Raw genomic sequence first — 27,599 nt, 5'->3', positions numbered from 1 at the left:
TGAACTCCAAGTACAAACTTTATTTCTGTTACAAGGAAGTTAATAATTATTATAATAGTAAAATAAAAACAAGGGGAAGGGGCTCTGACACTTGGTTTTCAGAGCAAGCATGGGGCTGGGGCAGAGCCCAACATATCTTCTGTGGGGACAGGGAGCCCTCAGCCCTCCCCATTAGAAAGCAGTGAGGACAAAAGATCCATGCTCCCCCAGGAACAGAAGGCAGTGATGCCAAATGCCAAGGAAGCAGCTTAAAACACAGCCCCCAGTCCACTCACCTCCAGCTCAAACACATCAAAAGCCTCGTTACTGACAGACATTGCAACTAGCCTGAGCACCTTACCAGAGCACCTCATACACACCTGGCGCCCAATCGAGTGTGGACAGAGGCAGTACAGGAAGAGGTTGCCCAAAAGCCCCCAAATTTAGGCCCCAACAGGGCAGAGAATCACTTTACTGGTGGCTACCAGGTTTCCAAAATCTTCCCCTCCTTCCACCGGGACCACACAGCACCAAGGGGCAGTGGCGACAGTAAGTCAAAAGGGAGCCCTGGCAGCCGAGGCTGCAGCTTGTATTTCACTGCTGCCGAAAGGTAGCAGCTAAGGCTGAAGCATTCCTCAACCGCCACCCTGCTCCCTTCCCTCAAACCCAAACCTCCACAGCACAACCTCAAAAGACACAAAATGGCCATAACCTAGAAAAATCTAAAATCTGGAAAAACTCTCCCACCCAAAGAGCCAGAGAGGTGGGCCTGCACGGCGGCAAGTGCTGCTGTGCACAGAAGACTGGAACTTATGTAAAGTCTCAGGAGACACCATTACTCCTCCTCTTCCTCCTCTGCATCCCCAGCTCCTTGTTGCTTGGAGGGCTTTGCCTGGTGAACAACACAACACAAACGAAGCTTTACGTAAAAAGTGAAAGAGCATTACTCCTCCCCTGGATCCCCGAAAATGTCTCGCTTCCTTAGAAACCTCCTCCTCAAAAGCCAAAGGAACAATCTTTGAACCACAACCAGCCTGGTCCCAGCAACTTCTACAACTTCAGGAGCCACACAAGCCCCACCATGTCTGAGTCCCCCCTGAGCATCATGGGCTGGAGCCCACCTTACCTTTGCAGTTCTGCTGTGGTAGTTGGCAGCTGCAGGGGTGACCCGGGAATTCCTGCCACCTTCACTCCTACCACTGAAAGAAAACAATTGGAAACTAGCTCCTGAAGTGTCCCTGCACAAAGGTCAACAAACTCAGAGGAAACAGGAAGCAGCCCTATGCTAGCAGACAAACCCCAGAAAACCCATGGGCCACAAAATGATTTTTTTGGAGTCAGGTGACAATACAGGGAAAATCCATACTCCTCCCCTTACCATGCAAGGATCTCAGTCTTACCCCAGGCCCAGAAAGGGTAACCAGGCCTTTGCCCATGTTCGCTTCAGCTACTCCCAAGCCCCATTCCTGGGCTACTGATTCTTACCTAGCTCCGTATCTCCCTGCGGGCCCAAGGGAGAAAGAGGGCACAATGTTTTCTGCGTAGAGATTTTGAGGAGGGCGAATCACTGAAACGTGCCCAGGGGCTATGGCCCCATTCTGGCTGTTTGGTCGATTCTGCCCCCGGATGTCCTGGCTGTCTGAGTTGCTGAGCTTCAGCACACGAGGAGGGCTGGGCTGGCACCCAGGTCTGGGGCCTGATGTTGATCTCGATAGCTGGTTATAGGTAGCTGTCATATTGTTAATGGGTCGGCTGGGAGGCAGACAGGAGGTGGGCCCATTAGCTGTTTCCTGCTTAATATCATCCAGGTAACCAGAAGACAGGTCTCCTGAGAAAAGAAAATGGTAACAGCTTTAGGAAAAAGCCTGCTCTGGCTATAGTGCCAGGTTTAGGGCAGGAACAAAGATTCCAGATAGAAGACAACTGCTCAGCCAGGCGTGGTGGCTCATGCCCGTAAACCCAGCACTTTGGGAGGCCAAGGTAGGGGGATCACCTGAGGTCAAGAGTTCAAGACCAGCCTGGCCAACATGGTGAAATCCCATCTCTACTAAAAAAAAAAATACAAAATTAGCCAGGTGAGGTGGCACACGGCTATAGTCTCAACTACTCAGGAGGCTGAGACCAGGAGAATCACTTAAACCCAGGAGGTGAAGGCTGCAGTGAGCCGAGATCATGCTACTGCACTCCAGCCTGGACAAGGCAGAGCAAGACTCTGTCTCAAAAAAAAAAAAGACAACTGTTCACCCCAAAAGGCTGCTGGAACCCACATCTCCAGGGCAGAGATGGGGATATTTTATCAATTCTGCACATATTATCTGAATCCTCAAAGAAAGCCTCCTAACTATACAACAACAGTGTGCAAGCAAACCTTGAAAAATAATTTTTTTTTTTTTGAGATGGAGTCTTGCTCTGTCACCCAGACTGGAGTGCAATGGCGTGATTTTGGCTCACTGCAGCCTCTGCCTCCTGGATTCAAGTGATTCTCCTGCCTCAGCCTCCCAAGTAGCTGGGACTACTGGCACCCGCCACCACGCCCGGCTAATTTTTGTATTTTTAGTAGGGACTGGGTTTCATGATGTCAGCCAGGCTGGTTTTGAACTCCCAACCTTGTGATCCGCCCACCTCAGCCTCCCAGAGTGCTGGGATTGCAGGCGTGAGTCACCATGCCCAGCCGAAAAATAATTTCTAATTGGCTTTGTAGTGGTGAGGTTTCAAAAACATTTTACTTGCCTAAACATGATGCTCTTAAGTAATAATAATAAGTTTGAGGCTGGGTGTGATGGCTCACACCTGTAATCCCAACAGTTTGAGAGGCCGAGCTGAGAGGAACACTTGAGCCCAGGAGTTCAAGATCAGCCTGGACAATGTGGCGAAACCCCAACTCTACAAAAAAAAATTAAAAATTAGCTGGGTGTGTTGGTGGGCACCTAGCCTACCTATAGTCCCAGCTACTCAGGAGGCTAAGGGTGGGAGAATCACTTGAGCTCAAGAGGTCAAGACTGCAGTGAGCTGTGATCACGCCACTGCACTCCAGCCTGGATGACAGAGACCCTGTCTAAAAAAAATAAATAAAATAAATAAGTTTGAGGTCAGTCACAGTGGCCCACGCATGTAACCCCAATGCTTTGGGAGTCCAAGGCAGGAGGACTGCTTGAGGCCAAGAGTTCGAAATCACCCTGGGCAACATAGCAAGACCCTATCTCTACAAAAACAAAAAAATTAGCTGGGTGTAGTAGAGTGTGCCTGTAGTCCCAGCTACTTGGGAGGCTGAGGAGGGAGGATCACTTGAGCCCAGGAGTTTGAGGCTGCGGTAAGCTATGATTGTGCCACTGCACTCCAGCCTGGGTGACAGAGCAAGACTCTGTCTCTACAAAAAAATAAAAATAAATAATAATAATAGGTTTGAGTACCCTAAGTGTATTTCAACTTGAAATGGGGGCCCAGGGTAGCTACCATAAGGTCTGCAAATTATCTACAAATAATCCACTAAGTGCACAGACAGGAAACCAGAAACTTATTACAAGCACTTACTACTATGTGTATCTCATGGATGTCCGCAAAGCCATTACCCTAAAAATCACACACTTGAGAGAGCTCAGTCTAATGTGGGACCACAACTACCTGCAGAGGAGTCCCCCATGAGACCCTAGTGTGTTTGGAAATTCAAGATGCAGGTAATCCCCACGTTAGAGCAGTGGATGAGAAGTGGTAAACAGGCTGGAGCCAGCAGTAGACCTGCAGCCTTGGCTGAGTCCTGGCTAATAAATACCCTGGTGTCTGACACGCCTCCTCGGCAGCTCTGGTGAGGTCTCTTGAGGCTGGGAATCCAGTCTAGGAATCCCCTCTGTCACATGGTTGGTTGCTGTGGCTGGGCGTTGGTCACACTGGTCCTAAACAAGAAAAACCAGAATTAGTACCTCTGAATTGAGTCATTCCCAGAAAAGAGCACGCGATGGGAGGAACAGCAGTGTATTCCTCATCTGGAGGGGGACTTTGACAACCTCTGAAAGTTCTGGGAACTTTCAGAAACCACACATCTGGAATGGTTGCATTCAATCCCATCGGCACATGAGGCACTGACAGAAGCACTTTCTAATTTGTGCAGGGATGTGGGAAGGGCTGGTCTTGGAGCCCAGAAAAACATTTCTTTCTTTTTTTTTCTGTTTTTTAAGACTATTCAAGTGCAATAGTGAGAAGGGGGAAAAGAGTAGAACAAGGAGTTCGATCTGTAACTGACTGTGAACAATCAACTGAGATAACTCACTACCTTCAGAGCAGCTGAAAAGCATTTCTATACTCTGACCAGAGTATTTATTTGTGTGGTTGCTTATTTCAGTCTGCCCTAGAGGGTAAGCAGTCACTTATCTACTGTTTGATCCCAAAGCAAGAGTCTTTTTTTTCTTTCTTTCTTTCTTTTTTTTGAGACAGAGTCTCGCTCTGTCACCCAGGCTGGAGTGCAGTGGTGTGATCTCGGCTCACTGCAACCTCCGCCTCCCAGGTTCAAGTGATTCTCATGCCTCAGCCTCCCGAGTAGCTGGGATTACAGGTGCCCGCCACCACATCCAGCTAATTTTTGTATTTTTAGTAGAGATGGGGTTTCACCATGTTGGCCAGGCTAGTCTCAAACTTTTGACCTCAAGTGATCTGCCCGCCTCAGCCTCCCAAAGTGCTGGGATTACAGGCATAAGCCACCACGCCTGGCCTCTGAAAAGCAGGAGTCTTTATTACAGAAATGAAATGTACAATGTTCTAGTAACAGCTGCATGGCATCAGCTACAGAAATGGTAGCTGCAGTGTTGACTCTCACTCCCCGTAACATATACGATTAGGCAGAAAACATATTTTCCACTAACGGATTGGAATCCTATACTGTAAATGCTGAAAAATGACTTCATATTGTCTAGTCCAACTATCTCACTAACGGATGGCCCCAGTGAGGGTCATCCACAGGACAAAACCAGAAGTAGACCCTCAGGTCTCCTAGAATGCAAGTCTCAAATGCCACCACAATGGGAAAAACCCACCTGGTGAAAAGCAGGGAGACTCTCATCTAAACCCTCTGACAAGGCGTCCTTCCACACCTGCTCAAATAGAGTCCTGGCTCTTTGGTCCTCAGCTAGTAACAAGATGGCTTCAGTTGCCCGAAGGGAGGGTAAGTCTGAAAGCCTGCGGTATTGGTTACCACAGACAGCTTATGAAGATGACATGGCCAGAAGCCAAGTGTGTGCATTCCTTGTCAGATGGAATGCAACTTAAAGGCTAAGGAAGTGTTCTCAGCTCTGGAAGCCTCAGGTTCACACATAGAGCCACACGGACAGGGACTCCAGGGACCCTTACCTGGTGATGGAACAGCACCTCCTCTTCTAGCTGTACCCCACAGAATTCACAAGGGATGATGATGCTCTCCTCCACAGGGTGTGAATTGCTCAGGCCCATCAAAGAGTCTAACTGGTTACTTGCAGCCTGTTGCAAGAAGTTCTGGAAGATGACATCAGGTTCCTCCACCCCTCTGGGGGAAGAGCTGCCAGTATTGAGTGAAGGTAAGGCACGTGAAGGGTTACAGCTTGTCTGTCATTTAAAAAATATAGGTTAAAAACAAAAATCAGAGGTTAAGAAAAAAACTACATTCCTAAAATATTTTCTAGAAGAAGTCATATAATTTTAACAATGCTTGGCCGGGCGCAGTGGCTCACACCTGTAATCCCAGCACTTTGGGAGGCCAAGGCAGGTGGATCACGAGGTCAGGAGTTCAAGACCAGCCTGGCCAAGATGGTGAAACCCCGTCTCTACTAAAAATACAAAAATTAGCCGGGCGTGGTGGCACTTGCCTATAATCCCAGCTACTTGGGAGGCTGAGGCAGAGAATTGCTTGAACCTGGGAGGCAGAGGTTGCAGTAAGCCGAGATCGCACCACTGCACTCCAGCCTGAATGACAGAGCGAGACTCAGTCTCAAAAAAAAAAAAAATTTAAAAAATGCTTAAAATTGGAAAGAGGAACTAAAAAGAGGAATATACACAGAACACTCATTTTACTTTTAAATATTTTTGTGGTTTTTTTAAGTGTGTTCATTCTTTTTAAATTAATTTGAAAAGATTCAAGGTTCTTCCCACCACACCCATACAGTAAAAGAGAGGCACAAATATTCTTTATTATCTTTGTTAATGGATTTTCTATGGTACTCCCAAAACAAAAACTACATGTATTCAAATAATACATTATTTCATTTATGGGGGAAAGTATGTTCCACCATCCAGAGCATAGGCACTACTTAGTAGTTGTGGAAATGCCAGACTAGGCCAAACCAAATCAGAGTATTGAGGGAACAAAAAGTTCCCTCCAGGCCAGGCGTGGTGGCTCACGCCTGTAATCTCAGCACTTTGGGAGGCTGAGGTGGGCGGGTCACGAGGTTAGGAGTTTGAGACCAGCCTAGCCAATGTGGTGAAACCCTGTCTCTACGAAAAATACAAAATTAGCCGGGCATGGTGGTGTGCGCCTGTAGTCCCAGCTACCCAGGAGGCTAAGGCAGGAGAACAGCCGGAACCCAGGAGGCAGAGGCTGCAGTGAGCCCCAATTGCGTCACTGTGCTCCAGCCTAGGTGACAGAGTGAGACTCCGTCTCAAAAAAAAAAAAAAAAAAAAAAAAAAAACAAAAAAAAACAGAAGTTCCCTCCATCAGGTAATCCTCAAACACATAAAGCTATTTGCTCATCATTCCTAAATGGCTCAAGAATAGTCAATCATTCAAATAACTGACACCTTTTCAGATACCAAGTATTTAGATTCCGAAACTGGGAAAACCCAGAACCTGCCCTCAGGGAACTCAGCCTAGTGATGCAGACCAACAGGAGATCAGAAGACCACATCATAAAGTGACAAACTATAAGAGAGGTGGGCACAGACTTTCAGAAGCACACAGGTGTGATTCCTGACCTAGCCTTCACAGTACCTCTCAGGATGGCTTCCATAAAGTCACATCTGAACCAACTCTACAAGTAAGGGGTCTGTGTTGTTGGATGTGTTAAGGAGACAGGGGCAGAAGGCCAGACACCTTTCAGGTAGATAAAGTAATGTGCAGAAAACACCCTTGACCTTTCTAGAAAAATGCAAGGACTTCAATACAGCTCCAATAAATCAAAATGTGGCATGAGATGAGACCAGATCACAAGACGGGCAGTGGAGATATATGTGCACCAGTCACTACCACATGAAAGGGCTGCTAGCATGAGATTTCTAGGTCTGCTGAAATGAGCATCATTCCCTGCCCGCCCCCCCTTTTTTTTGGTAGAGCTGGGGTCTCACTATGTTGCCCAGGCTGGCCTTAAACTCATGGGCTCAAGCAATCCTCCCACCTCAGCCTCCTGAGTAGCTGGGACTACAGGCACACATCACTGCCATCACTTTTTCTAAAAAGGAACAAGGCTGTTTTCATATCTGTATGCCACTCACATCATGGAAAAGAACACTTGCTGTTCCTACCATGGGCATTGTATTAAAATGATTTGTTCAAGGCCTCATGTGGCCTGTAACACCAATTATGGCTTGCATACACCTACTAAAAGTCCTCAAGTAATTCATAACACACCTGATGGTCAATCAGCAGTTCCTCTGGGTAGAGCTCCTCACAAAATTCACAAGGCAACATGATCTCGTCAGCTGCACCTAGGTATTAGGCCACACAATGAGACTCAGGATGAACAAAAACAAACTTGAATTTAACTTTTTATCCTCTTTATGGGGTCTTATATAGAAGTTTGGCTTTCTTTAATGTTTCTTATAGATAGCAATTTGTGGGGCTGTATATTCTCAGAGGGAACCCACCCAATTGATAAACTCTAGGCAAAAACTTCCATTACAAAACAAGAAATGTACTGGACCCCAATTTCCTGAGTAGCAGTATAGTAGTAGTTTACCTCCTACTCACTACTCTAAGGAAGCGATTTAAATGTGTAATAACCATAGGCAATAATCTTAAGTGTTTTCCCCACACTATTTCAATCCTCAGAAAAAACTTACAAAGTAGATCTTACATTATCCTTATTTTACAGATAAAGAAATTGAGCAAACTAGCAAACAATATCCTGAATACTCCTCCCAGTACCAAAAAATGCTGACTAAAAGTAACTGAAGTGAACAAATCGATACATTTTAAACCCAAGATTCCCAGACACAACACCCTCAGTAAAACTGCTAAACAAACAGGAGGGTGAACAATGGGGGGATGTAGGGAAATTTACCCTTCTACCCATCTAGATTTTAGTTCTGGGTAAAAGAAAAGTCTCTACCAAGTACAGTAACTAGAGCTTGGCCCCTTACACAGGTTTGGGGTCACGGTCTGTGCTTCTGTTTTTTATGTTTCTATTTTTACATAAATTCACATTTGCGATTTTTTTTCTGTTGCCTAGATTGGAGTGCAGTTGGTGCAATCTTGGCTCACTGCAGCCTTGATCTCCCAGGCTCAGGAGATCCTCCCACCTCAGCCTACCCAGTAGCTGAGACTACACGTGTGTGCCACCATGCCTAGCTAGTTTTTGTTTATTTTGTGTAGAAATGAAGTCTGACTCTGTTGCCCAGGATGGTCTTGAACTCCTCGGCTTAAATGAACCTCCCGCCTCAGCCTCCCAAAGTGTTGGGATTACAGGAATGAGACATGATGCTCAGCTATGTTTATGCTTTTTAAAAGTCCAAGCCAGCTGGGCATGGTGTCTCACGCCTATAATCCCAGCACTTTGGGAGGCCAAGGTGGGTGGATTACCTGAGGTCAGGAGTTCCAGACCAACCTGAGCGATGTGGTAAAACCCCGTCTCTACTAAAAATACAAAAATTAGGCGGGCATGGTGGTACAAGCCTGTAGTCCCAACTACCCTGGAGGCTGAGGCAGGAGAAATCACTTGAACCCCAGAGGCGGGGGTTGCAATGAGCCAAGATCGCGCCATTGCACTCCAGCCTGGGCAACAGAGGGAGACTCTGTCTCAAGAAAAAAAAAAAAAAAGTCCAGGCCAAAAGCTTAAAGTTACCCCTAATGGTAGTATCTCTATGTGCCTGCCAGAAGCATTTATAAATTCTCAGAGGAACATGCTAGAAAACTTGGTGTTCACACACACACATAGCAAGCCTCCATGAACAGGAGACAGCAGAAACAACATAGCAAAGAAACAGTTTTTGCTATTTTTGGACACAAAAGAAAAATAAGTATATTTAACATGTTTAAAGACATGTTAAAGAGGGAACTATGCTGGGCGCAGTGGCTAACGCCTGTAATCCCAATCCTTTGGGAGGCCGAGGTGGGGCAGATTGCTTGAGCTCAGGAGTTCGAGACTAGCCTGGGCAACATGGTAAGGAACCATCTCTATTAAAAATGCAAAAAAATAGGTAGTGGTGCATGCCTGTGGTCCCAGCTACATGGGAGACTGAAGTGGGAGGATCACTTGAGGCCTGGGGGCGGAGGCTGCAGTGAGCTGAGATCACGCCACTGCACTCCAGCCTCGGTGACAAAGCGAGATCCTGCCTCAAAAAAAAAAAAAACAAAAAACAAAACCAAAAAAAACCAAAGCAGGAACTGTAATATGACTATGGAACAAAAGATTATTTTAAAAATTAGGAGGTACAATGAGGAAAAGGATCAAACAGAACTCAAAATGAAATATATAATCACTAAAGTGAAAATCTTAATGGACACATTAAACAACAGATTCGAAATAACTACAGAGAAAAATCAGTGAACTAGAAGACCGATAAGAAATTACCCAGAATGGCTGGGCGCAGTGGCTCACACCTATAATCCCAGCACTTTGGGAGGCTGAGGTGGGTGGATCACCTGAGGTCAAGAGTTTGAGACCAGCCTGGCCAACATGGTGAAACCCCGTCTCTACTCATAATACAAAAAAATTAGCCGGGCATGGCTGGGCACACTAGCTCACGCCTGTAATCCCAGCACTTTGGGAGGCCAAGGCGGGCGGATCACGAGGTCAGGAGATCGAGACCATCCTGGCTAACACAGTGAAACTCCGTCTTTACTAAAAATACAAAAAATTAGCCAGGCATAGTGGCGGGCGCCTGTAGTCCCAGCTACTCGGGAGACTGAGGCAGGTAAATCACTTGAGCCCAGGAGGCAGAGGTTGCAGTGAGCCGAGATTGTGCCATTGCACTCCAACCTGGGCAACAAGAGCGAAACTCCATCTCCAAAAAAAAATGTTCAGAATAGTATAGTAAATACCCATATACTCCTCATCTATATTCACAAAGCTTAATATTTCCTCAAATGACTTTTATGTATTTTTCCCCTGAACTATTTGAGAATAAGTTTGAACACATAACATTTTATTCCTAAGTACTTCATCATGTGTCTTTGAAGAACAAGGGCACTGCTTTCTCCTATGTAAACAATACGGATGTCACTCTCAGCAACTTTAATGTAATTCTCTACTTGTACAATAATGTCCTTTAGAGGTTTTTTTTTTTTTTTTTTGAGACAAGGTGTCACTCTGTCACCAGGCTGGAGTGCAGTGGCACAATCTCAGCTCACTGCAACCTCCGCCTCCTGGGTTCAAGCGTTTACCTGTAATCCCAGCTACTCAGGAGGCTGAGGCACGAGAATCACTTGAACCCAGGAGGCAGGGGTGCAGTGAGCCGAGATCATGCCATTGCACTCCAGCCTGGGTGACAGGGCGAGACTGTCCCAAAAAAAAAAAAAGAAAAGAAAAAAGAAACAAAAAAGAATAAGGCAAATTCTATTTCATTAAAATCTTTCAATTGTATAAGAATTGTATAACCTAAGACTTACAAAAACTGTAGAGAAAGAGGCTAGTGCAGAATAAGCAAGCCTACCCTTTATGTCACTCAGAGAACTGGGACCGCCATGAGACTGGTCGGCCTCACATACGGCCCTCCAGAAGTCTTGCTCTGCTACACTGGAGGCTTGACCTTCATTTTGCAGACTTAGGGCCAACATGAAGTCCAAGTTTGCACTGTCTTCACCACCCTCTTTGGGGGGCTGTTGGCCTCTATTCCTTTCCTGCCTCTCTTGTTCTTCAACTGAAAAACAAAAACAAAACAAAAAACAAAACAAAACAAAAAAACAACCAGCATTCAGGATACATTAGAAATGTTACCACCCTCAACTCAAGTCCATGCCTAGCAAATAGTCAAGGTTTACAGGCATTTGGGTAGGAACAAAAATGACCATGCTCAACCAGATCTCTTCACCCTCTGGGTCTCCTAGCTCTGAACATTAAAGTCTGCCATGTGAAAAGCCTCCATTATTATTCTAACTGTATTATTAAGCAATATTACTGAGCCATAATTATGAAACAGGCACTGTGCTAAACATTTTATACTTATTTTCTGAATTACAGTAGAATGGTTTAAAGCACGAGGTCAGATTATCTGAATTCAAATCTCAGTTCTACCTTCAAATTTACCTACCTTCAAATAATGAGAGAATTAAATGAGTTAATACATATAAAGCACTTTGCAAATGCCTAAGGGAAATAAGATACAGGTTGAGCATACCAATCCAAAACTCCAAAATTTGAAACTTTTTGGGCATCAATATGGCTCTCAAAGAAAATGCTCACTGGAACATTTTGGATTTCAGATTCTCAGATTTGAGACGTTCATCCAGTATATATAAAGCAAATACTTCAAAAGCCAAAACAATTCTGGCCCCAAGTATTTTGGATAAGGGATACTCAATCTGTATAAGTGTTGGCTATTTACAACACTGTCATCATCCTCACCATTATGAACCCTAACTATAATCCAATGGAGGTTATTTCCATTTTATAGGAAAGTTGAGGTATTCTTCCCAGTGTTACTCAGCTACAGTCGGGTTTCTATAATCAAGATCTATCTGGCCCCAAAGCCCTGTTCCCATTTGCCTTGGGATTTTGATACCATTCTAGTTCCCTAATCCCAAGCACAACTCACACAGATTATTCTGAATTGAAACCTGGGCTGTAATGTTCCTTTGGTTGGTAGTTCTACTGTGGAAAACATCTGATTCAAAGGCTCTCAGGGGCCTTCGCGGCAGCCTCATGGGTGGGTCCAGAGCCTCAATTTGTCTGAGGAGTTGGGATGCAATCCAGATTCCATCCTGACCCCAAGATTCATCATATGCATTAGGAGGTATGGCAACCTCATTTCTCTTTTCCTCCCCCTCTCTCCCACAAACTTCAGGGTGAGTCTTCAGATCTTTCACAAGGACATTGCGACCACAGTTGCCACATAGTTCCGTCCGGGCACCACAATAATCTTCATGTTCCTTCAGTTTGAGAATGGAAAGTTCTAAATCACAGTGCTGGCAGACAGCAAGCCGCAAAGGGCACTCAGTCTCCTACAAAACAGAGGAATGAGGCAGTTAATATGCATATCTAGGAAAGGTGTGTTTTAGTATAGGGCAAGGAAAGCCAAGAGTATCTACTGCAATCTTATCCAACCCTTGATCCTCCTGCCATTTTTTAATGTATTTAATTATTTAAGAGTCACAGCTTCCCCTTTTGTTCCTGCCACAATGTTCTATAAAGGAAAATAAAATATTAGAGGGAGCCCACTACTCAGCCACTCTAACTATCATATCGTTTTGTGCACACATTACTAAGTAATCTAAAACCAGCCAGAGAAGCCCAGGAGCAAATAACAAGAATCATAGCAATTCAGATGTTTGTCAAAGCTCCAATGTCCCTGTCCCCTACCAACTACTCCAATTCAGTCTTTTTTTTTTTTTTTTTCTTTTGAGATAGTGTCTCGCATTGTCGCCCAGGCTGGAGTGCAATGGCGCAATCTCGGCTCACTGCAACCTCTGCCTCCAGGGTTCACACGATTCCCCTGCCTCAGCCTCCCGAGTAGCTGGGATTACAGGCGCACACCACCACACCCGGCTAATTTTTTGTATTTTCAGTAGAGACAGGGTTTCACTATGTTGGCCAGGCTGGTCTTGAACTTCTGACCTCGTGATTCGCCTGCCTCGGCCTCCCAAAGTGCTGGGATTACAGGCTTGAGCCACCGCGCCCAGCCTCCAATTCAGTCTTAAGTACCTAATAATGAGGAAAAGAAACTGCACTTTAGAAAGACACAGGTTTCTCTAACCTTCATATTTGTATTTAGCACTGGCTTTATTTTTTATTCATTATTTTTTGAGAAAGTATTGCTGTCGCCCAGCGACAGAGTGGTGTGCATGGAGTGCATGGTGCAATCTCAGCTCACTGCAACCTCCACCTCTCGGGTTCAAGCAATTCTTGTGCCTCAGTTTCCTGAGTTGCTTGGGACCACAGGTGCGTGCCACCACACCCAACTAATTTTTTTGTATTTTTAGCACCAAAGGGGTTTCACCACGTTAGCCAAGTTAGTCTCAAACTCCCAGCCTCAAGTGGTGTGAGCCACTACTCCTGGCAAATCCGTGTTATTTATCTAAGAAAACTTTGGGGCCTGGGCAGTGTCCCACGCCTGTAATCCCAGCACTTTGGGAGGCCAAGGCAGGCAGATCACCTGAAGTCAGGAGTTCAAGACCAGCCTGACCAACATGGTGAAACCCCACTCTACCAAAAATACAAAAATTAGCAGGGTGTGGTGGCATTCACCTGTAGTCCCAGCTACTCAGGAGGCTGAGGCAGGAGAATTGCTTGAACCCGGGAGGCCGAGGTTGCAGTGAGCTGGGATCACACCACTGCACTCCAGACTAGGTGACAGAGTGGGAAAAAAAAAGAAAAAAAAAAAAAGCTTTTGAAAAAAAAGCTTTCTGAATTGGCATTATATCTACGTGGTATCAAATTTTATTTTTTAATTTTTTCTTTTCTTTTTTTTGAGATAGGATCTCAGTGTCACCCAGGCTGGAGTGCAGTGGTACGATCATTGCTTACTGCAGCCTTGACCTCCTGGGCTCAAGCGATCCTCCCACCTCAGCCTCCCAAGTAGCTGGGAGCACAGGCACGTGCCATTATGCCTAGCTAGGTTTTTTGTTTTATTTTTTATTTTGTAGAGACAAAGGTCTCCTTATGTTGCCCAGGTTGATCTCAAAACTCCTAGGCTCAAGCAGTCCTCCTGCCTTGGCCTCCCAAAGTGCTGGGATTACAGGCGTGAGCCACTGTGCACAGCTGGTATACAATTTTAAAGCCCAAAAAGGATATATGTAAAAATCGTGTCTCTTCTCCCCTGTTCCTCAGCTACCTAAGGTCTTTTTATCAATTTATTGTGTTTCCTGCAAGAGGTAGTTCATGTATATACAAACAGTGCTGAAAATGTTGGAGTAGCATTTAGAATAGAACTTTAGTTTAATTTTTTTTTTTTTGAGACAGAGTTCACTCCTGTTGCCCAGGCTGGAGTACAATGGCATGATTTCGACTCAATGCAACTTCCGCCTCCTGGGTTCAAGCAATTCTCCTGCCTCAGCCTCCCAAGTAGCTGGGATTACAGGAGCCCACCACCACACCTGGCTAATTTTTGTATTTTTAGTAGACATGGGGTTTCACCACGTTGGCTAGTCTGGTCTTGAACTCTTGACCTCATGTGATCTGCCTGCCTCGGCCTCCCAAAGTGCTGAGATTATAGGCGTGAGCCACCACGCCCAGCATTTTTTGTTTTTGTTTTTGTTTTTTTGAGACAGTCTCACTCTGTTACCCAGGCTGGAGTGCAGTGGCGTGATCTTGGCTCACTGCAACCTCTGCCTCACAGGTTCAAGCAATTATCCTGCCTCAGCCTCCCGAGTAGCTGGAATTACAGGCATGCGGCACCATGCCCGGCTAATTTCTGTATTTTTAGTAGAGACGGGGTTTCACCATGTTGACCAGGCTGGTCTTGAACTCCTGACCTCAAGTGACCCGCCGACCTCCGCCTCCGAAAGTGCTGGGATTGCAGGCTGAGTCACTGCGCCTGGCCTACCTTTTTATTTTTATTTTTTTGAAATAGAGTCTCTTTGTTGCCCAGGCTGGAATGCAGTGGCACAAACAGGGCTCACTGCAGCCTCAACCTCCAGGCTCAAACAATATCGTACCTCAGCCCCTCGAGCAATTGGGACTACAGGAACGGACCACCATTCCCAGCTAATTTTTTAGTTTTTTGTAGAGATAGGGGTCTCACGACATTGCCTAGACTGGTCTTGAACTCCTTAGTTTAAGCAATCCTCTCGCCTTGGCCTCCCAAAGTGCTAAGATTACAGGCATGAGTCACTGTAACCCGCCATGAATTACCTTTAAGGGTAATTTAATTATAAATTAATAAAATCAAGTTGTTACAGTTTGAGGCACATATAATGAAATGCACAAATCTTTAAGTATATACCTTGGTGAATTTTTACATATGTATATCCACTCTTGTATAACTACCATATAAACAGCTGTTTGGATTTTTATTTATTTATTTATTTCTATTTATTTTTTTTTTTTTTTAGAATTTTTATTTATTTATTTATTTTTTTAGACGGAGTCTTGCTCTGTCGCCCTGACTGAAGTGCAGTGGCGCAATCTCGGCTCACTGCAAGCTCCGCCTCCCGGGTTCACGCCATTCTCCTGCCTCATCCTCCCAAGTAGCAGGGACTACAGGCGCCCGCCACCATGCTCGGCTAATTTTTTTATTTTTAGTAGAGACAGGGTTTCACCGTGTTAGCCAGGATGGTCTCGGTCTCCTGACCTCGTGATCCACCCGCCTTAGCCTCCCAAAGTGCTGGGATTACAGGCGTGAGCCACCGTGCCTGGCCTAGAAATGAAGATCAAGGCTGAGGGATGCTCCCTACTGAATGGGAAAACTGTCCTTGGTTCCACATGGGCTGTAGACGCAGCCCTTCTGCCAGCAACTGTTCCTGCAAGGAACTTGTGCTCAACTGAACAAACTGTCACGTGGTTCCTTGAAGGGGCACAGCACTGATTTCACTTGCGTTATAAAATATTGAGTAGTGCTTTTGACTGTTAGTTTATGTCAACACTTGAAAACAAGATAAGCCAGTTTTTTTTTGTTTGTTTTAGATGGAGTCTCACCCCATCACCCAGGCTGGAGTGCAATGGCACGATCTCGACTCACTGCAACCTCTGCCTCCCAGGTTCAAGCAATTCTCCTGCCTCAGCCTTCCGAGTAGCTGGGATTTCAGACACGCGTCTCCATGCCCAGCTAATTTTTGTATTTTTAGTAGAGACGGGGTTTCACCATATTGGCCAGGCTGGTCTCGAACTCCTGACCTTGTGATCCACCCGCCTCAGGCTCCCAAAGTGCTGGGATTACAGGCGTCAGCCACCGCGCCCGGATGGATTTTTAAATTGGTGAATTAACATACTCATTCAACGTTGGCCAGTTTTGGCCAGGTGCCATAGCTCACACCTGTAATCTCAGCACTTGGGAAAGCCAAGAAGGGAGGATCACTTGAGGCCAAGAGTTCGAGACTAGCCTGGGCAACATAGCAAGACCCCCAACTCTATGAAAAACAAAAATAAATAAAATTAGCCAGGCATAGAGGCCTATACCTGTAGTACCACCTATGCAGGTAGATCATTTGAGCCTGGGAATTCGAGGCTGCAGTGAGTTATGATCATGCCATTGCATGCTAGCCTGGGTGACAGAGTGAGACTCTGTCTCTTAAAAAAGGTTTTTAATTAAAAAAAAGAAAAATTACCGGGCACGGTGGCTCACGCCTTCAATCCTAGCACTTCGAGAGGCCAAGGCAGGTGGATCACCTGAGGTCAGGGGTTCAAGATCACCCTGGTCAACATGGCAAAATCCTGTCTCTACTAAAAATACAAAAAAAATTAGCCAGGCATGGTGGAGCACGCCTGTAATCCCAGCTACTCGGGAGGCTGAGGAAGAAGAATCACTTGAACCTGGGAGGTGGAGGTTGCGGTGAGCCAAGATTGTGCCACCACACTCCAGCCTGTGAGACGGGAACAAGACTCCATCTCAAAAAAAAAAAAAAAAACTTTGGGCTGAGTACAGTGGCTCATGCCTGTAATCCTAGCACTTCGGGAGGTTGAGGCAGGAGGACCACTTGAGCCCAGGAGTTCAAGACCAACCTGTGCAACACAACAATAGAGACAACACCTGTCTCTATTTTTTGGGTTTTTTTTTTTGAGACATAGTCTCACCCTGTCGTCCAGGCTGGAGTGCAGTGGCACGACCTCGGCTCACTGCAACCTCTGCCTTCCGGGTTCAAGCGATTCTCGTGCCTCAGCCTCCCAAGTAGCACACACCTCCACGCCCAGCTAATTGTATTTTTAATAGAGACAGGGTCTCACCATGTTGGCCAGGCTGGTCTCAAACTCCTGACCTCAAGTGATCTGCCCACCTCCGCTTCTCAAAGTGCTGGGATTACAGGCATAAGCCACCATGCCCAGCCGACCCTGTCTGTATTTAAAAAAAAAAAACAAAAAACCTTCGGCCAGTTTTATCTCAACTAGCGAGCAAATGATACTCTATTCTCTCTCATCAAATGCTGAGGAATTTCTTAGGTTAAATCGCATGTTATCCAGGTGTTCAAGAATTTAAAATGAAGCCAGGTGTGGTGGCTCACGCCTGTAATCCCAGCACTTTGGGAGGCTGAGACAGGCAGATCACAAGGTCAGGCCAACATGGTGAAATCCCGTCTCTACTAATAATTAGCCGGAAGTGGTGGTGGGCACCTGTAATCCCAGCTACTCGGGAGGCCGAGGCAGGAGAATTGCTTGAACCTGGGAGGCAGAGGTTGCAGTAAGCCGAGATCACATCACTGCACTCCAGCCTGGGCAATAGAACAAGACTACGTCTCAAAAAAAAAAAAAAAAAAAGAATTTAAAATGAAATGACAGCTTGTTAGGCAGGCTGTGTGCTAAAGAGGTTATCCCATACTGGCAACTCTAGGGCTGGCTTCACATTCAGTGAGGCTGCCAATAACCAAGCCCCAGCAGAAATGACAGATTCAGTTCCAAAGGGAGAGACTTCGCGAGTCTCAACATACATAAGGGAGTTCCAACAGCCAGGTAGCCGAATATGGCAGCAGTCACATAGTCAAGGCCTCAAACAGGCTTTGAGAAACAGTATGCATGTGAGCTTGTGGAGAACTAACACTCAACCAGACTGGCTTTCTGCTCTGCATGTGGGTCTGTAATCTCAGCAGGACTGGGCCCACGGTAACTCACTCCATGGGCTAACCTCATGCTTCTTTAACAGCCTCTTCTCCAACTTCTTGTTACATTTGCAGGTCACCTAGAGTAAGAAGTGAGAATCAATAAATTGGCTTTATGACAATATGCTCATTTGCTATTGCACAATAGCAAACAGAATACATTTATGAACAACAGCAAGTATAACACATGTATAAACATTTGGGTACTTGGTGGCTCACCTGACAGTGTTCTGCAGCCATGTGAGTCTCCATGTCAGATTTGGGAAATGGTTCCTTGCAGATAGGACACATACCAATGTTCCTTTGACAGTGGATCTCATGGATGGTAAAGTTAAACACAGGAATTTCTTTTTTGCTACAGAAATAGACCAAAGAAAAAGGCAAGCATTACTGACTAATCTATGCCTTTTCTTGCACAGTGGCATCACATGGAAATCTGTCCTGTCCAATCTTTAGTCTCCATTATTTATCTTTAGTGAATACCTAGCCTACAAACTCATGACTATTACCATTCCTGCTTTTCAAGAACTAAATCCTGGCCTGGCGCGGTGGCTCATGCCTGTAATCTCAGCACTTTGGGAAGCCGAGGCAGGCGGATCACCTGAGGTCAGGTGTTCGAGACCAACCTGGTCAACATGGTGAAACCCCATCTGTACTAAAAATACAAAAATTAGCCGGGCGTGATGGTGGGCACCTGTAATCCCAGCTACTCGGGAGGCTGAGAATCGCTTGAACCCGGAAGGCAGAGGTTGCCATAAAAAAAAACAAAACTGGCTGGGCGCAGTGGCTCACGCCTGTAATCCCAGCACTTTGAGAGGTCGAGGGGCAGATCACCTGAGGTCAGGAGTTCAAGACCAGCCTGACCAAATGGAGAAACCCCGTCTCTACTAAAAATACAAAATTAGCCAGGTGTGGTGGCACATGCCTGTAATCTCAGCTACTCAGGAGGCTGAGGCAGGAGAATCGCTTGAACCCGGGAGGTGGAGGATGCAGTGAGCCTAGATCATGCCATTGCACTCCAGCCTGGGCAACAAGAGTGAAACTCTGTCTCAAAAAAAAAAAAAAAAATTAAATCGTTTCCAGGTGCAGTAATCCCAGCAGATTGGGAGGCTGAGGCAGGCAGATCACTTGAAGTTAGGAGTTCAAGACCAGCCTAGCCAACATGGTGAAACCCCGCTTCTATCAAAAATATAAAAAATTAACCAGGTGTGGTGGTGGACGCCTGTAATCCCAACTACTCGGGAGGCTGAGGCAGGAGAATCACTTGAACCCGGGAGGCGGAGGTTGCAGAAAGCTGAGATCATGCCACTACACTCCAGCCTCGGGGACAGCAAGATTCCATATCAAAAAAAAAAAAAAAAAAAAGAACTAAATCCTGAAGGCTGACTCTTCTGTGCAACATTCTGAGTTACCAGTGCTATGCACTACTACCTCTAAAAGCTCAGCCTTACTTTCTCAAAGTCAGAGCTGATCACAACATGAAGTCAGATGCCAAAAAGAGTGGAGCTAGGCTATTCCAAAACCATCCATGTCCCAAAGCAGAGTGATACGCTCCAGGATTATTTTAAAACAGAAAACAAACCAAAACAACAAAAACAAGTGAAAAAACACCCTACCACTGATTTTCCCTCAGTCTTAAGTAGTTTAATTTCATTGGATTTTATTCCATGAAAAGTCAAACCAAAAAGAGAAGACGCCAGCTTTCGGATAGTCAAAGGGGAAGGGGAAATTGTCTCCTGTATGCCTCACATGCCTTTCAAAGCAGGCTGGATGCTTCCTGACTACAGGAACATGCTCTCTGGCTGGGTTGGTAGAAACTTCACTATAAAGCTGTACAAAAATGAAATCCTGAACCCTTTCCTCCACCAGTCTGGTCTCTCCACTTCATTTTTGCCTTTCTCACTTAGTTTAGTGGTCCAAAGATCATATCTAAGCTATACAAATTAAGGAGGTAAAGTGATAATCTTACATGAAAGAGTAAGACCATTTAAACATGAAAAGATTATACATATACTCAAACTAAAGGTACATTCTATTCAAAGGCCTTACTTTTACTTATTTGGATACAACCATTGTAAAATTCCAATTTCACCAGCTAAAAACTACATTAAAGAAGGTACCTATAACAATAATTCAGAAAAATAAAATACTGAACAGGATCAATACAGATAGTCATAAAACACATTATTTAATATCATATTTTGCCTCTGAAACTGAATACTAGAAGAATTCTCTCCCACACTAAATTATAAATAGCTTATTTCTCTTTTAATAACCTCTAATATTCAGACATTGTCTAAGAAACATTTTGAAGTAGGATAAATGATGTGCCTCCAGCTATAGTCATTCTTCCAAACTGAAAGACCAAGACATCAAAGAAGTGCAAATTCATTTTCATCCAGTGGTGGAATTATCAGGCTAGGGACCCCAAGGCAGCTTTCAAAGCAGCACTGGAAGGTGACAGAACAATCAACTGTGAGAGATGGGAAGAAAACTCAAATAGATAAAGAGGTAAATTACTGATAGATTTAACTTCCCATATTTCTCTCAAATTTCTAGCTTTCTAAGGAAACTACTCATTTTGAATTAATTTAGTTAAAATAATACATCCCAACTTTTTAAAGATGTTGTGAAACTAATACTTTAATACATTACTGGTGGTAGTATAAACTGCCTAAAAACAGTCTGAAAATGCATTTCTAGGACCATAAAATTATATACTCTGTAACACAATAATCCTACTCTTGGGATTATGTATGAATATTTTTATTACAGTATCATAGAATGGTAAAAAATGAAAGTCATTAAAAATACCTAAGCAAGAAAGGAATAGCTAAGTTACATACAGTACACCAACAAAGTGAAAGAAGCAATGTTATATTGTGATTGTAAATCATGTGTGTACAAATGCCATGAAAATTAAAGCCTGTAATTACTGCTTAGGGTGTAGAAAACCTGGGTTCCTTTTTCATAATTTTGGCAATAACTTTTATTTTAATGGTAAATATGGAGACACTAAATGTCTAGCATTTACTTTACAAGGCTGTTCAGGATAACTTGTTGACATACTACATACACAAGGCCCCTAAAACTTTAAAATTAAAACAAAAAATATTAAGGACCACACCATCATAATATGAGGCAACAAGAATCAAAAGCAGCTGTCAAGACCACAAAGCATTTACTATTCCACATATTCACCTCTTAGGAAATGCTGAAATAAAAAAGATATTTGCAACAATTATATAAAACAGTTGCCTGCTGGGGTTTTTTCTTTTAAAATTTAACTGCCAACATATTCCTACCAAACATTCCAACCAGACGAAATACTAATATGCTTACTTCCTACCTTCGGATAAAATAAAGATGTTTTAAGTGAGATAAATGAGCACACAATTCCGTATCCAGATAAAACTGCTCAAAGTCTCAAGGAAGGGCTAGCAAATTAGAGGTGAAATTTCATTTAGATAGAAATGGCTGAAAGGCAAACCAAAGCTTCCAGAAAAATTCCCAAGAGCTTTCCAAACACTAAACACAAACAGCCAGAAATTAATTCTTTACAGGTTTAGTCAGCCTTCTATGCTAATCTGCTTTTTTCTTTAATTTCTTTGGCTTTGAATAGCATTGTTTTTCACCAGCTTTCCGTTAACTCACCCTTTAACTCTCTTAGCATAGTTATTTATATATTGTCCTAGGATTGAGATTCCTCCTAATTGGAGTGGACTGATAAAACAGGTGTATCTTAACTAATGCTAAAAACCAATGTGTCTGTTTTCTTACAAAATCATGTTTTCTTTTGATTATTTGTTTCACTGATTACTCTGTTTCAGTAGCTATACATATAAAACCCAAACAAAACTAAAATAGTTTATGAAATGGTAGAAAGTGATAGTGGCATGGCAGAAATACCCTACAATATGGCAAGACACCTACAATGAGATGAAATCTTAATTCCAAGCAGGTAAAGAATATTGTAACCACCTGTTGCTCTAATTATATCCTAATTCTGCCAGTTAGGCTGAGAAGAAAGAAAAAGACAACAACGACGACAAAAATGTTATTTGGCTCAAATATTCCACCAATGAGTCAAACTATTTTCCTTATTCCACATCTCTTTCTACCACAGTTTGCTAAGGTAAACATAGCACATTGTGAAAGAAGTACCCGGTGAAGGAAAATAAAGTAATAAACATAGCAGACGGTTCTGCTTTGCTTTTTTTGTCAGCTTACAGTAAGAGCACTTGTATAGCACCAAGATACCAAGATAAGTTCTTAGGAAATCCCCAACAGGAACCAGCTGATTATTAACTTTACAACTGGTTTCATTTCATCAGTAAAGAGATGCTCTTTCTTGTAATTCATATGGGTTATAAACACCAAAATAGAAAGCTTAACTCAAGACTCTGCCAGTCTTCACTAAGAGTTTTTAAATCAGGAAATGATAGTGATTAAGCTTGACTGTCCTCATTCCACTAACATTTCTTAGATTTAATGTCTTACCAGTTGTCACACAGTCGAATTTCCTGGTCATCTAGAAATTCAGCCATCTTTAGCTCTCCTGAAAACCACAAGGAAGACATAAACTTTCTCTTTCATTTCTGCTTTAAAGATGACATGCAAAAAAAACAAAATAAAAAACTAGTATACAGAAAATGTCACCCAAACCTGCATGTTAAAGCATTTTACTCAATATCCAGCCCCTTGGGATTTTCTTATTTTAAAATTTTCAATTTAAAATAATTTTATTGGATAAGGGACTTTTAAAAAATAAAAATAATAAAATACTTTTACCAGGCTGGGTAGAATGGCTCATGCCTGTAATCTCAGTACTTTGGGAGGTCAAGGCAGGCGGATCACTTGAGCCCAGGAGTTTAAGCCCAACCTGGCCACAACATGGGGAAACCTCATGTCTACAAAAAATACAAAAAAAAAAAAAATTACCCAGGCATGGTGATGTGTGCCTGTAGTCCCAGCTACTCGAGAGGCTGAGGCAGGACGAATGTGCAAGAGGAATGCTTAAGCCTGGGAGTTCAAGGCTGCAGACAGCCATGATCATGCCACTGCACTCCAGCCTGGGTGACAGAGTGAGACCCTGTCTCAAAAATAATAATAATAATAACATCCTGGCCTGGCGCGGTGGCTCACACCTGTAATCCCAGCACTTAGGGAGGCCAAGGCGGGCAGATCACAAGGTCAGGAGATCGAGACCATCCTAGCCAACATGGTGAAACCCCCATCTTTACTAAAAATACAAAAATTAGCTGGGTGTGGTGGCGCATGCCTGTAGCGAGGCTGAGGCAGGAGAATCGCTTCAACCAGGGAGTCAGAAGTTGCAGTGAGCTGAGATCGTGCCACTGCACTCCAGCCTGGCGACAGAGTGAGACTCTGTCTCAAAAATAAATAAATAAATAAAAATAAAATAAAATAACATCCCTTATAGACTTCATCCAATTACCCTAAAAGCATCATAACAATAGTAAAATTATCAAATAGAGGAAATTAACACTAATACAATACTAGTAACTAATCTATAGAATTTATTCAAATTTCACCAACAAGCCAGGCACAGGGGCTCATGCGTGTACTCCCAGAACTTTGGGAGGCTGAGCTGGGAAGATCACTTGAACCCAGGAGTTTAAGATCAGCCTGGGCAACATGGTGAAACCCCTTCTCTACAAACAACTTAAAAATTAGCCAGACGTGGTGGCACACACCTGTGGTCCCAACTACTCAAAAGGCTGAGATGGGAAGATCACTTAAGCCCAGGAGGTCAAGGCTGCAGTGAGCAGTGATTGTACCACTGCACCCTAGCCTGGGTGACAGACTGAGACCCTGTCTCAAAAAAAAAATCACCATCCCAAAATCACCATCCTGCCCTTTTTCTGGTTCAGCATTCAATCTAGGATCACACATTGTATTTAGCTATTACTTGTACTTAATCTCCTTTGATCTGGGAGAGTTCTTCAGTCTTTCCTTCTCTTTCATGACCTTGTTAAGCATATTGGCTTTTTTTTTTTTTTTTTTAAACAGAGTCTCACTCTGCTGCCTAGGCCGGAGTGCAGTGGTGCAATCTGGGCTCACTGCAACCTCCACCTCAGCCTCCTGAGTAGCTGGGACCAAAGGTGTGCGCCACCATGCCCAGCTAATTTATGTACTTTTAGTAGAGATGGGGTTTCACCATGTTGACCAGGCTGATCTCGAACTCCTGACCTCATATGATCCACCAGCCAGCCTCAGCCTCCCCAAGTGCTAGGATTACAGGCATGAGCCCCCGTGCCCAGCCAGCTAGTTATTTTATATAATGTCCTTCAATTTGGGTTTGTCTGATATTTTCTCATGATTAAATTCAGGTTATACATTTTTGGCAAGAACACCATAGAAATCATGTTGTGCTCATCTCAGTGCCTTATATCAGAAGGTACATGATGTCAACAGTCTTATTTTACTATTGATGTAAACCATGATCACATAGTTGATATGGTGTGTGCCAAATTTCTTCACTATAAAGTTTCTCCTGCTTTTTAAACAAGATGTCAATGCAGAAAGCAAAGCACTGACAACTTTACTACCATTGTTTAGTTTAGATTATTCCTTTCCATGATACAAAAATGGTCTTAAATCCTGCCCCCAGTAGGGTTCTTTAATGGTTTTGGCATTATCAAGCGAGTTGCCACTTTTCAAAACATGTATTTAGTCATTTGTTCAACATGCTTAATTAAGACAATACTTTGGGGCTGGGTCCAGTGGCTCATGCCTGTAATCCCAGCACTTTGGGAGGCCAAGGTGGGCGGATCACTTGAGGTCAGGAGTTCAAGACCAGCCTGGCCAACATGGCGAAACGCCTCTGTACTAAAAATAAAAAAATTAGCAGGGTGCCTGTAGTCCCAGCTACTAGGGAGGCTGAAGCAGAATTGCTTGAACCCAGGAGGTGAAGGTTGCAGTAAGCCAGGATCACACCACTGCACTCCAGCCTGGGCAACAGAGTGAGACTCTGTCTCAAAAAAATAAAAATAAAAAAAAAAGGACAATATTGTGGGCCAAGTGCAGTGTCTCATACCTGTAATCCCAGCACTCTGGAAGGCTGGGGTGGGTGGATCACTTGAGCTCAGGAGTTCAAGGCCAGCCAGGAAACATAGTAAGACCCTGTCTCTACAAAAAATAAGCAGCCGGGCGCAGTGGCTCATGCCTGTAATCCCAGCACTTTGGGAGGCCGAAACAGGCAGATCACGAGGTCAGGAGATCGAGACCATCCTGGCTAACATGGTGAAACCCAGTCTCTACTAAAAAGAGCTTGCAGTGAGCCTAGATTGCGCCACTAAACTCCAGCCTGGGCGACAGAGCGAGACTCCATCTCAAAAAAAAAAAAAAGCAAAAAATTAGGTGGGTATGGTGGCACATGCCTGTAATCTCAGCTACTTGGGAGGCTGGGGTGGGAGGTTAAGGTAGTCCCAGCTACTTGGGAGGCTTGAGCCCAGGAGGTCGAGGCTACAGTGAGTGAGTTGTGATCACACCACTGCACTCCAGCCTGGGTGAGACAGTGAGACCCTGTCTCAAAGAAAAAGAAGACCATACTGTGTGCCACCGTGCCCTGGCACTAAAAATACTTTACAAAATAAGGAAATATAGTGTCTGATAAAGCGATTTAGTGGTAGAGAAAAACAATAAGCAAAAAAATACATATAACTTAAGGTGAGTATTGTGATGGAAAAGTATACTGACAAATAAATGGGGGTGAAGTAGAGGCAAATCTACTTTAGGTAGATAAAAGTGGTCAGGGAAGAACTTTCTGGGGAGATGACATTTAAATTAAGAACTGAAGTACAAGAGCCAACCATGAAAAGACAAAGATGGAGGATGGGAATGGGGGAAAATCCATCCAGGCAGTGGGAAGGGCAAAAGGCCTAAAAGCAATGAAAGAGAAAGTAAAGGCAGATCTGGAAGAGCATAATAAAAAAGGGGAATGACTCAAGAAGGTCTTGTCATATAAGACAGAAAGAATATTGGATTCGATTCCAAGCTCAATGGTAAACCACTGAAGGGCTTTAAACTAGGGAATGACATAATTCAAGACACCCATTCTGAGCTGGGCGCGGCAGCTCACGCCTGTAATCCCAGCACTTTGGGAGGGCGAGGTGGGTGGATCACTGGAGGTCTGGGGTTCGAGACCAGCCTGGCCAACATGGCAAAACCAAGTCTCTACTAAAAATACAAAAATTAGTTGGGCGTGGTGACGGGCGCCTGTATCCCAGCTACTCAGGAGGCTGAGGCGAGAGAATCACTTAAACCCAGGAGGTTGAGGCTGCAGTGAGCTGAGATCTCGCCACTGCACTCCAACCTGAACAACAGAAGGTGACTCCATCTCAAAAAAAAAAAAAAGATATTCACTCTGATATGAAATGGCAACTAAGGAAGGCTGTCCAACTGATTTCAGGTGTGCTATTCCAGCCCACTCTGGCCAACTCTAAAGCCAGAGCTCAGATGTAGCAGGTGCTTGCTTTTCTACATGCAAGGAGACTGGGGGTGGCCTGCAGGGTCCCCCTCTGGGGGTCAAGTTCTGGCTGGTTCTGCCAGATTTAACCTCTCTGGGCCTCAGATTCTTCAGGCAGAGGACTGACAATACTTCAAAGGGTCAAGGAAACGGGCGAATGCACGGAAGAGTTGAGGCACAGAAAAAAGTCTTCAAGCTTACAAGGAGCCTGTTGGGGCTCAGCTAGATCTCTCTGGTCCGCAGAGGGGACCGTGTCCCTCTGCCCGAGGCGGCGGAGCTTCCACTGCCGGGTCCAGATACCCCAAGGCAGTTTCCAATCGCCCCCTTCCCCGGGAAGGTCGGTGATGGGGAGTGAAGAAGTAAGCGGCTTCTCAAATGACAGCAGTTGCCAAACGCTTACCGGGAAAATCTTTTAATCCCGACTACAATCCTAAGAGGTGAAAGTCTTGGTCCTCACTTTAGAGGCTGCGAAAGCGGAAGGCCACCTGAGTTTTCCGCAGCACCAGCGGGTCGGAGTGCGAGCTCGGACTCGGGTCCTTCGGCCTCGAGGCCGCATTAGGCCACTCGCGACCCCCCACGCCGGCAGCTCGAGGCTCGGGCTCTAGGCCCAGGCCGGCAATGAGCCCAGCTCCGCCCGGGACGCGGTGGCCACAGCGGCGCTGCGGACGACGCCCGCTTCCCGGCTCCCTAGACCAACCTAGGCCGCGAAGGGGGCGGCGTCGCCGGCGGCTGCCAAGGCGCCGGTTCCCTGAGGAGAAAGCGCGGCCTCCTCCAGGAGCCTGAGATGCCGCCGCGCGGGCATCCTCTCCTCACAGCCGCGACCCCGGGCCCAGAGACCCCTCGCCCACACACCCCTCCCTTGGGATGCTGGACCCTTCCTAAACTGGAGGCCACAGGGGATCTCCAGCCGCGTGCCGCCGCTACACCTCACCAGGGACGAGAGGAGAAACGCTGAGTTGACACACTAGCTGCAGACACGGAGCCTCCTCTGTCAGACCCCGCACTGAACAACGGCCCTCAGAGCTGCCTCACCACTTCCGCCCATCGCGGAGGAGCGCG

At 44.9% G+C, this 27,599-nt stretch overlaps 1 protein-coding gene across 4 annotated transcripts; it reads right to left on the bottom strand.

Annotated features, from left to right (window-relative positions):
- On the bottom strand, positions 1 to 27,599 carry TRAFD1 (TRAF-type zinc finger domain containing 1). 4 transcript variants are annotated; one of them, XM_054527623.2, is made up of 13 exons: positions 27,472 to 27,565; positions 25,110 to 25,403; positions 22,553 to 22,610; positions 18,272 to 18,407; positions 18,079 to 18,132; positions 11,905 to 12,310; positions 10,804 to 11,010; positions 7,562 to 7,638; positions 5,317 to 5,547; positions 3,749 to 3,869; positions 1,465 to 1,807; positions 1,106 to 1,178; positions 1 to 871 (listed from the first exon to the last, which is right to left on the bottom strand). In XM_054527623.2, the coding sequence occupies exons 2-13, from the start codon at positions 25,234 to 25,236 to the stop codon at positions 815 to 817; spliced, it is 1,890 nt and encodes a 629-aa protein (XP_054383598.1). In that variant the 5' UTR covers positions 25,237 to 25,403; positions 27,472 to 27,565; the 3' UTR covers positions 1 to 814. The 4 variants fall into 4 exon arrangements, with proteins under 4 accessions (XP_054383598.1, XP_054383599.1, XP_002823816.3 ...); XM_054527624.2 differs by having other exon boundaries at positions 26,941 to 27,542; XM_002823770.5 differs by lacking the exon at positions 25,110 to 25,403 and having other exon boundaries at positions 27,472 to 27,599.

Source organism: Pongo abelii, chromosome 10 (genome assembly GCF_028885655.2).
Source record: "Pongo abelii isolate AG06213 chromosome 10, NHGRI_mPonAbe1-v2.0_pri, whole genome shotgun sequence".
Classification (NCBI taxonomy): Eukaryota; Metazoa; Chordata; class Mammalia; order Primates; family Hominidae; genus Pongo; species Pongo abelii.
The sequence above is the reverse complement of the archived record's forward strand: the minus strand, read 5'-3'. Positions and strand labels throughout refer to the sequence as shown.